Source organism: Nanorana parkeri, unplaced genomic scaffold (genome assembly GCF_000935625.1).
Source record: "Nanorana parkeri isolate BGI_ZX_2015 unplaced genomic scaffold, ASM93562v1 scaffold10, whole genome shotgun sequence".
Taxonomy (NCBI): Eukaryota; Metazoa; Chordata; class Amphibia; order Anura; family Dicroglossidae; genus Nanorana; species Nanorana parkeri.
The window spans coordinates 2,044,935-2,055,959 of record NW_017306278.1 but is presented as its reverse complement, the minus strand read 5'-3'; the positions used below and the strand labels follow the sequence as shown (position 1 = coordinate 2,055,959).

At 46.9% G+C, this 11,025-nt stretch overlaps 1 protein-coding gene across 3 annotated transcripts in view; it reads left to right on the top strand.

Annotated features, from left to right (window-relative positions):
• MICAL2 (microtubule associated monooxygenase, calponin and LIM domain containing 2) overlaps nt 1-11,025 on the top strand; it is an 82,165-nt gene that overhangs the window by 17,409 nt on the left and 53,731 nt on the right. For all 3 annotated transcript variants that reach the window (XM_018555381.1, XM_018555388.1, XM_018555370.1), the window contains exons 2-4: nt 5,080-5,287; nt 7,283-7,399; nt 9,116-9,217. In XM_018555381.1, the coding sequence (XP_018410883.1) occupies nt 5,080-5,287; nt 7,283-7,399; nt 9,116-9,217 (427 nt within the window). The remainder of the gene's footprint in view (nt 1-5,079; nt 5,288-7,282; nt 7,400-9,115; nt 9,218-11,025) is intronic.

Sequence of the window (11,025 nt, the reverse complement as noted above, 5' to 3'; positions counted from 1 at the left end):
TAGGGTTAGAGTTAGGGATAGGGTTAGAGCTAGCATTAGGGTTAGAGTTAGGGATAGGGTTAGAGCTGGCATTAGGGTTAGAGTTAGGGATAGGGTTAGAGCTGGCATTAGGGTTAGAGTTAGGGATAGGGTTAGAGCTAGCATTAGGGTTAGAGTTAGGGATAGGGTTAGAGTTAGGGTTAGGGTTAGAGTTAGGGATAGGGTTAGAGCTGGCATTAGGGTTAGAGTTAGGGATAGGGTTAGAGCTGGCATTAGGGTTAGAGTTAAGACTAACTCTAAAGCCAACTTGAATTCCAACCCAAATGCTAAACCCGGACATTTACCTTAACCCTAACACTAATGTTAACCCGTAATTCTGACCCAAATTCTGATCCTGATGTCACCCTAACAGCCCCCCTAACTCTGCCCATAGCGCTTTACAGTAATACCTTGGTTTACAAGTAACTTGGTTTGAGAGCGTTTTGCAAGACAAGCAAACATTTCTGAAAAATTTTGCTTTGATATACAAGCAATGTCTTGCAATAAGAGCAAAATTCTGCAGAAAACCGCCACCGAATAAGGCTGTAGCAGTGCGAGCGATGAGTCTGTTTAACGACAACACAATGTCACATTGAATAGATTCCTTATTAAGGTTTCACAAAATGAAAAAGATTCCATTGAGCCGAGAGATAGCAGTGATTCCGCTAGTGATAGTGAAAGTCATCCTACACAATAATCCTCCTCTCTCTTGTCCCCCTCACACCGGCCACAAAAGGTACCGGTAATCAGTTAATTTTTCTTTATATTTTGTACAGTATTATATTACAGTACAGTATTGTAATCATTTTTATATGAATATTTTTGGGTTGTGGAACGAATCATCTGAATTTCCATTATTTCCTCTGGGGAAATTCGCTTTGATATACAAGCGCTTTGGATTACAAGCATGCTGCCGGAACGAATTATGCTCGTAAACCAAGGTATTACTGTATTTATAAACAAAGTCATGTGATCAGCACGTCTAACGGACATTTCTTTGTAGTTCTGAAGTATGGATTCAGCCGCACATTCACCTCCGTCTACCACATTCACCCAGCACCTGAAATGTGAACTCCGAGTCGCGGTGGTGATGTTTATAACGCGCGCGCATTCGTAACGCATTGATGGCCATGAACGTGAGCCTAGAATCCTCATTTGCTTCATCAGCATGCCACAGGGGTCTCAAACCTCCGGCCCTCCAGCTGTGGTGAAACTACAAATCCCATGATGCATCTCTCTTCCGCAGTCATGTCTGTGGCTGTGAGAATCTTGCAATGCCTCATGGGATTTGTAGTTCCACCCCACAGCTGGAGGGCCGGAGGTTTGAGACCCCCTGAAACACTAATAAAGCGAATGTTCAGGATTTTGTCTGGATCCCGACTCCCATTTTTATACCTGTGTACAATCTTCCTTTCTCCAGCTGTGGGTGGACTACAACTCCCAGCAGGCAGTAACAAGGCCTTTCTCCGCACCATCCAGGTATAGATCGTACATCTGATGATATATATATATAATTCCAGCTGAACATTCTTGTACACGTCCCGTCTCATCCTCACAGCCCGGGACATCCTGTTCTTTCTGTTCATGTTTTCTCTTCTGCTGGCTGACGAGCCCTCTGGGGCGGCTGGGAAAGTGTGACAACCAGGAATCAGACTTTCCAGAGGTTCGGCTGAGCCGGCCGGGTAACGGGGAATGTGCGGGAAGTTTCTATTTTTATATGTCTTACACATATGATGAGAGAACAGAGATGTTCCTGAGCCGCCATATTGCAATGCTGATTTTGTTTTTCATTCCTGTATCACCGAGTAATCGGCAGTGGAAAGTTTGTAGCTTTTTCTTCAAGTCAAGACTTTGCAGGCAGGAGGAAGCATTTCCTCAGTCTCCCCTCCCCAGTGATCAGTCTGCTATAAGCAGGCAGAAGCATTTCCTCAGTCTCTTCCCCTGTGATCAGTCTGCTGGTTTAAGCCATAATCATCACAATGATGACAAATCACGGCTTGAACTATCTTGCTTTGCATGTAATGAGTCTCTCTCATATATTAGTTTCCCCTTTTAAGTTGCATTAGTGAAATAAATGAACTTTGCACGATATTCTAATTATTCGAGTTTCACCTGTATATATATATATATTATGTGTGGAATGTCAGTGCAGGAAGTAGATGGCGACCCTGGATGATGCCTGAACAAAGACGGCGCTGTCTTTCTGAAGATTCAGGCATCATCCTGTGATCTCTATGACAAGTGATACATGCCTGGAAGTGTGTCAATGACATAGTACTCGCCATGCGTGGATTTAACATGGAATCTGATGACAGGTCCACTTTACCGCATTGTGAACACGCCGTTCCCTCGCAAGCCGGCGTCGCCGATAACATCTGCTGAGGATTTTGTGCTTTGTGGACCCGGCCGCTCGATGTTTTCTTTGTGTAGAGAGGACGGCATGTCATCATCAGCGATTTTGGAAGGAGGAATGTATTTTTAGGGATGAGTAATCCCGTCTGCCCAACACGGGCGAGGAAATGGTTTTGTCTCCGGCTGACGGGTCGTTTTTTGTTTTTTAAAGGTTGTGTTATTTCTATGGCGATGGCAAACAGTGCTCACTTAAAGGGTGACTCCACCCCGTAGCTTTATTTCTGGTTGAAGTGCGTCCTCTGGGCTGAATTTCCAGCTAGGAAATTTCAATCTCTGGGAGTCTGGAGTAGGGCTGCAGCTAACGATTATTCTCATAATCGATTACTTACCCGATTATTTTTTCAACTAATCGATTGGTTCTGTGGGCGTTACCTAGCGTGGTCTGCATGCAATTTCAGCCTGCCTAGGAACGCACACTTCTCCAGACTGACACCCGCCCATCAAAACAGTTTGATATTTGCATAACTCCTCCCAACAGCCCGCCCACTGTTTGCATCAGGGCTCTTGAGGTGAGTACTGAGGCAGGGCACTGTGATGGTTTCAGGAAGCTATGTACAGCATCCTGATGACCCCTCCCACCAGTCATGATCAGCCTGCATTGTCTACAAGCACAGGAACCCAGTGATGATGTCACCGGATCTAACATTTCCGAGTGGTGGCACACAGCAATGATAACACTTCCCTCACTCTTTACTGTTGTGTGCCTCTTAGATCTTCTGGTGACACCAGGAAAGAAAGTGAAGGAAAAGCTCCCCAATGGGGTCACAGAGATCAGCAACAGCTGACAGACGTTGTCACCTTTCCCTGCTCTGTCCGCAAGTTAAAAAAAAACAAAACTTTTGGCTTGAGATTCGCTTCAATGACGGATTTGTTATAAAACAGTCAACTTCCACAGACATGGAACAGAATGAAGCGACGTGCGGCCCGCACCCCTCCGCGGTCTTATCGCGCCCGCTGGCGGTGTTTTGTGGGGTGCCTCCGCTATCAGGGATGATGTAACCGCTCAGAAATGCCATGACCGACCCCCTTACCTCATCCAGCCATTGTACCGATGATGTCTAATGTCAAAGATTAATTAGCACAACACCCGGCTGTGTTTTAACAGGCCTGGAATTCCCGGGACGGGGGGTGCCGACAGCGCTTCCAACTCTCGTACAGAGGTGCGCTCCGGTCAAACATGGAAATAACCGCGGGTGAGGTCATCGTTTTTCAGCTTCGCAAAACAGATGCGTCCTGCCGTTATACAAAATGACTTTGACATGTATATATATATATATATATATACACACCGATAAGCCATAACATTATAACCCCCCCCTAATATTATTGAGTAGGTCCCCTTTTTCTGACCATTAAGGCATGGACTCCACTAGACCTCTGATGGTATGCTGTGGTACCTATATGTGTCCCCCCCTAATATTGAGTAGGTCCCCCTTCTCTTGACCCGACAAGACATGGACTCCACTAGACCTCTGATGGTATGCTGTGGTACCTAGATGTGTGTCCCCCTCCTAATACTGAGTAGTTCCCCCTTCTCCTGACCCGACAAGACATGGACTCCACTAGACCTCTGAAGGTGTGCTGTGGTATCTGGCACCAAGCTGTCAGTAGCAGATCCTTTAAGTCCTGTAAGTTGTGAGGTGATCGGCCTTCATGGATCGGACTTGTCTCTCCAGTACATCCCACAGATGATGATTGGATTGAGATCTGGAGAATTTGGAGGCCAAGTCATCACCTCAGACTCGTTGTCGTGTTCCTCAAACCATTCTTCGACCATTTTTGCAGTGTGGCAGGGGGCTCATTATCCTGCTGGAAGAGGCCACTGCCATCAGGGAATACCGTTTCCATGACGGGGTGTACTTGGTCAGCAACAATATTTAGGTTGGTGGTACGTGTCAAAGTGACATCCACACGAATGGCAGGACCCGAGGTTTCCCAGCAGAACATTTCCCAAAGCATCACACTGCCTCTGCAGGCTTGTCTTCTTCCCATAGTGCATCCTGGTGCCATCTCTTCCCCAGGTAAGTGACACACACGCACACCCGGCCATCCACATGATGTAAAAGAAAACATGATTCATCAGACCAGGCCACCTTCTTCCATTGCTTCGTGGTCCAGTTTGTATGCTCATGATCCCACTGTAGGCACTTTTTGCGGTGGACATGGGTCATGGGTGGACCAGTCTGCGGCTACGCAGCTCCATATGTAACAAAATGGGGTGCTCTGTGTGTTCAGACACCTTCCTAATGGAACCAGAATTAACTTTGAGTTACAGAAGCTCTTCTATTGGATCGTACTGCACTGACTAGCCTTCGCTCCTAAGAGGCATCAGTGAGCCTTGGCCGCCCATGACCCGGTTCACCGGTTTTCCTTCCTTGGACCACTTTTGGTCGGTCCTGAGCACTGCAGACTGGGAACATCCCACAAGAGCGGCAGTATCTTCTGCAAAATACTGTCTAGTCTTCTTTGTGTCCCTGTTGAGATTTCCCCTCAGTTCCTGTCCACTTCCTGTCCATGTCACCAGAACACATAAACCAATAAAAGCCACATGGATATTGTAACCTTTTTCAACTCTCCTGAATACATATGTATTTGTTGCTGCCTATGTCTCCCTATGCACTAACGTTAACCCTTGTTTTTTTCTTCTAGTGCTTAATCATTGGCGGAGGCCCTTGTGGACTGCGGACCGCCATTGAGTTGGCCTGTTTGGGCGCCAAAGTGGTCGTGGTGGAAAAGAGGGACACCTTCTCCCGAAACAATGTCCTGCACCTCTGGCCCTACACCATCCATGACCTCCGATGTCTTGGAGCCAAGAAGTTTTATGGAAAGTTCTGCGCGGGAGCCATCGATCATATAAGTGAGTGTCATGGGAGAAGGGTCATTGCAGGGCCGGCTTGTGCCATCAAATATATTATTGTCATGTCAGGTGCATGCATGCTAAGTAATGTGTAAGCGTAGCACTTCCAGGTACGTTATATGGCCACAGGTTTTTGGACACCTGACCATCACACCTATATGAGCTTGTTGGACATCCCATTCTAAAACCATGGCCATTAATATGGAGTTGCCCTCCTTTTCCAGATATAACATCTTCCACTCTTCTGGGAAAGCTTTCCACAAAATTTTGGAGGGTATCTGTGGGAACTTGTGCCCATGTGTGAGAACAGGTACTTATGTTGGGTGAGAAGACCTGGCTCACCATTGGCATTCCAATTCATCCCAAAGGTGTTCAGTAGGGTTGAGGTCAGGGCTCTGTGGAGGCCACTCGAGTTTTTCCACACCAAACTGGTCACACAGTGCCTTTATGGAGCTGGCTTTATACCCACGAGGCTCAGTCATGGTGAAAGAGAAAAGGGCCTTCACCAAAGTTTATCTCTTGGTATTTGTGCCAGTTCAGGTAAAAAGGCATTTCTGGGATCAGGTACTGCTCTTGGACGAGAGGACCTGACTAGTGTTCAGTGGGGTTGAGGTCAGTCATGGTGGAGGAGAAAAGGTCCTTCACCGAACTCAAGGCTTTAGGAGCACAATTGTCTACAATGTCTTTGTATTCTGCAGTGTTATCAGTAGTGTATGCGTGTGCGTTGATGTGCATTTTGGGGGACATTTAACGAGCATTAGCACATATGATCCTTCAACATACCACAGTTCATCCATGTCAATACACGTGTGCTGTGTTGTGGTGCACTGACCAGAAATGAGTATTGTTTTTTGGATGCTGAAGCTCTTTCGGAGCCCACTGGAATTAACGAGAGGCAATACAAAATGCATTTAAATGTGCCCTACTCTGCATTCCTATTATGGGTCAGAGCATAATGGATACACTGACCTTCATTCTTCCATACAAATATATTCTAGTGTGCACATGCCTTAAAGAGACCCTGTCCTGTAATAAAATACTTTTAGGAGAGCACATACCTGCTAAGCAAACGGAATACCGTGTGTCCTGCCACCAGTGTCGCTCAATGCCGCTCCATTGCAGGGAACTGGTGCCCCAAAATCCACCGGTAAAACCAACACTTCCATTAGTGGCCACTTCCATGCTCTCCTGCAGCTCTCACTGGTACCTTCCTCTTACCTCAATGGCCTCCATGTTCTACAGTGACCTGTGGTCAGAGGATGGAACCAGTGAGAGCTACGGGGGAGCACGAAGATGGACTCTCATGCAAGTCTTGGTTTTACCAGCGGACTTCGGGGATCAGTTATCAGGCATTAGGGGCCGAGGGCGGCAGGGAGTGGAGTACTGTATTCAGTCTCCAGTATAGTTCCTTTCCTAAAGGGTATTTATTAGGGATGCACCGATACCGATACTAGTCCAAATGCTCCGATACCTAGCACGAGTACTTCCTGTATCAGGAAGCCGGGCAGCTCGTCATTACACGCTGCCCATTTTCCTTATTGGCCGGGAAACTGCTCCATGCTCTCTCGTCACTTGTGACGAGAGAAGCCGGGTAGCGTGTAATGACGCGTTTTCCGATTGGTCAGAAAGCTAGCCAATCCGGAAGCCGGGTGTCTTGTAATGACGCAGCGCCCGGCATTCTGATTGGCTGGTAAGCCGGCGTCATGCTCTCTTGTCATCTCATGAATCATAATATTAAGAAACTGACCTAAAATCATTAGTTTGTATTGCTTTAGAAAAAATGTGACCTGGTCCTTTAAGAAAAAGTATCGGTAATTGGTATCGGCGAGTACTTGATCAAAAGTATCGGTACTCGTACTCGGTCTTAAAAAAGTGGTATCGGTGCATCCCTAGTATTTATTACATGACAGGTTCTCTTTAATGCCAGGTTGGTGAGTCCATACAGGGAAAGTTCTCACCTCTTCCCCTCCTCTTCTAAATCTTCTGTCTTTGCAGGTATCTGGCAGCTGCAGCTGATGTTGTTTAAGATCGCTCTCCTGCACGGCATAGAGATCCACGTGAATGTTGAGTTTGTCAAACTCCTGGAGCCCCCCGAGGATCAAGAGAACCAAAGTACGTTTCTTGTCTTTTTATTATTTGAGATGTCTTCCTCTGATGTCACTGCACACTGGGAGCTGCTCACAATGTGCACCAGAAGCTGCAGCAAGTCAGATAGAGCCCGCCTCATTTCCTGGCTGGAAGTCGTCCAGCATCCTCCAGCCCTAATTTTTGTGCCAAAATCTCTGGTCACGTCAGCGATAAACTTGGACGCGGGTCGGTGCCTCTCCCCGTCTCATCATAGCTGCCAGCGCGTGCCGGTTTATCCCGAATAATCCCCCTGCCGGCTCACTGCTTACCGGATAATTTTAGAAGGGACGGCGCAGGCGATATAAAGTTTCGTTATGATCACAAAGTGATGACAAATCGGAATTTTGGAAGATTCTGAAACCCGAGAGAATGAAAATGAGCCCGGGCCCTAAATTATAGCCTGTTAAGTGAGCGAGGGGGCCGGTGTCATATGCTGGAGCTTTGCCGCAGACGCGCGGCGCGAACTGTCGGCGGATTATTGTATGTTGGAAACAAACGGCATCGAGTCTCGTAAATAAATACGTCCCGGAGGTATTCCTAAAGGACCCAAATTATTGACCTGAGCATTGGGGCGCTGTATGTCCGAGGCACCCGACCTGAAAGAGGACCAAGTGCCATGTATACGGTTCATGTAAAAGTGCAACTGAAGCCAAAACTTTTTATTGTCCCCTCTAACTGTCCTGGTGACAGTTATTAGTGAAAGTGAAAGAAAATCCCAAATCTCGGGAAAAGATGGGAAATCTTCCAATGGGGGACACTAGTGCTGCTGACCACCAGGGGTTTCTCTTAGTTTGGAGAAATTTTCTTACTTCCTGTTGTGGCTAATGGACAGGAAGTGAAGGGAAATCTCTCCAATGGGACACAGATGGCAAAAAAATGGGTTATAACCCTCCCTTACTATAGCCAAAGCTTAAAAAAAGGTAGGGCTTCAGTTCTACTTTAAAGGAGAACTATGAGGTGAGTGATTTTCACTCATCCTCATAGTTTGAGCCGACGTGTGACAATGAAACTGTCACACGTCGGCTCAATAGATCGGGAAGTGAGCGAACACATACCGTCGCTTGCTCACTTCTCGATCATGTCGCTGCATGTCGCTGCAGGGATTCCCCCCCTCCCCGCTCCGATCCTCCAGCGCTGACTGGCGGGACGGACGGGGGAGGGGGCGGTTTACAGCTGGCTAGATAGATAGACAGAGCCAGCTGTCAATCACGCAGCTGAGTGGATCTCGACAGTAATGTCGGGATCCGTCCCGGCTGCGGCGGTCTCAGTATACCGCAAGCTTTAGCTCGCGATATACTGAGCTTTGGGTGACGGGAGGACGCTAGTTTGTGTCCTCCCGTGACCCTTAGGAGAACTATGGGGAAAAGCCCTAACCTCATAGTTCTACTTTAAGTAATGATTTATTGTAACACTTCCAGGTATTTATAAGCTCTCAAAGAGATCACAGGACTCCCCCTGACAATGCCTTCATCTGCTGTTCTCTCCAGAAGGACGGCACCTGAGTGACTTTAGCACAGTGCTTGCTGGGCAGTATTAGCAGAGTACTGGCTGGCTTTAGTTTGCTGCACCGATATGAAGGAAGCAGATCGACGTAGTTCAGTAACCTCCCCGACTAATCAAAGCCAAAAATTTGCCTTTGTACATTTTCCGATCGTCTGATTCGCCTCTATGATACGTGACGGTTTCATTTTCCTTTCACAGAAGTGGGTTGGAGGGCGGAGTTCCTCCCTCAGGATCACCCCTTGTCGGGCTATGAGTTTGATGTGATCATCGGGGCGGACGGACGCAGGAACACGCTGGAAGGTATTGTAGATATCGATGGGGGTCACATCCCAAATATTGCCGATATTTTACCTGAGCGGATCTGATTGTGAACAGAAATCACCCCGCGTGTGCTCATCCTTCAAGTGGACCAATGCTTCAATACTTAGAATATACAGGTGAAACTCGAATAATTAGAATATCGTGCAAAGTTCATTTATTTCACTAATGCAACTTAAAAGGTGAAACTAATATATGAGAGAGACTCATTACATGCAAAGCAAGATGGTTCAAGCCGTGATTTGTCATAATTGTGATGATTATGGCTTACAGCTCATGGAAACCCCAAGAACCCCAAATCCACAACCTCAAAAAAGTAGATTATTACATGCAATCAATAAAACAAGGATTGTACATAGAACAATATCGGACCTCTGAAAAGTACAAGCATGCATATGTACTCAGTACTTGGTTTGGGCCCCTTTTGCAGCAATTACTGCAATTACTTTTGCACGATATTCTAATTATTCGAGTTTCACCTGTATATACTGTACTCATATGTGTGTGTGTGTATATATATATATACACACAACATTTTTTCTAGTTTTGGGAAGCCCAGAGAACAGTCAACTCCCTCTGCTGTCCGCTCACAGGAAGTTTGAGATTTCTCTCCAAATCTCTCCGAAATCTGCATCCCCATTGGAAGACACATGGGGGGCTGATTCTGATTGATAAGAGCAGATGCTGGTCGCATGGTGCTACAGCCACTTGATGGCGCTCAGGAGCGCAGGTGTTCTACTCAGTGCCATCTAGTGGCTCTAGTGGATCCTCCCGGCTATAGGCTGGGCAGAGGATTTATAAATTGGCCACAGATAGGCGCATTGTGCAATCAAGAGCAAATAAAATATAGGTAAATCCTAAAGGTGATATCATGGCTCACTGTATACAATCATCCCAAAATGGAATTAAGTTGCGGTGGGCGCAGCCGGCATTTTCCATGATGATGTAACTCTTGTGCATGTGCGCCGGAGTTAGGTTGTCCTGGCACTCAGCTCAATTTCTGATATCTGTAAACGTTTACTCCCTCTCTTGTTCCAAAGTTTCTTTCTTGGAGATCCTGCCAGTAACTGGACTTCCTGTTGCAGGTTGACAGCCACTCCTTCACAATTAGTATCAGTGTTGTCAGCCTGCCATGTGCATGTTATATGATCACCCTGATTGGCAGCCCCAATGGTCAACGGAAGGAGTGCACATGGCGGCCTGACACTTGGCCATTTGGTTGCCTATATGATCACTCTGATTGGCAGCCCAATGGTCAACTGAAGGAGTGCACATGGCGGCCTGACACTTGGCCATTGGGTTGCCTATATGATTACCCTGATTGGCAGCCCCAATGGTCAACTGAAGGAGTGCACATGGCGGCCTGACAGTTGGCCATTGGGCTGCCTATTTTATAATCCTGATAGGCAGCCCCAATGGTTTATTGAAGGAGTGCACCTGGCAGCCTGACATTAGGCCATTGGATTGCCTTATGATTACACTGATTGGCAGCCCAATGGTCAACTAAAGGAGTGCACATGGTGGCCTGACAGTTGGCCATTGGGCTGCCTGTATGATAACCCTGATAGGCAGCCCCAATGGCGGCCCGACAGCACTGCTGCTAATTGCACTGCAGTGACTTAGCGTTGTCAGCCTTAAACAGGAAGTTACTGTTACTGGCAGGATTTCCAGGGGAGAAACTTTGTAACAGGCTCACACAAAAAACAACTTGCTTAAGAAAACTGTATACAGTGAGACCCCGACGCCGAACATACAGAAGAATCGATTTTGGGTTTACATGGACATTGATC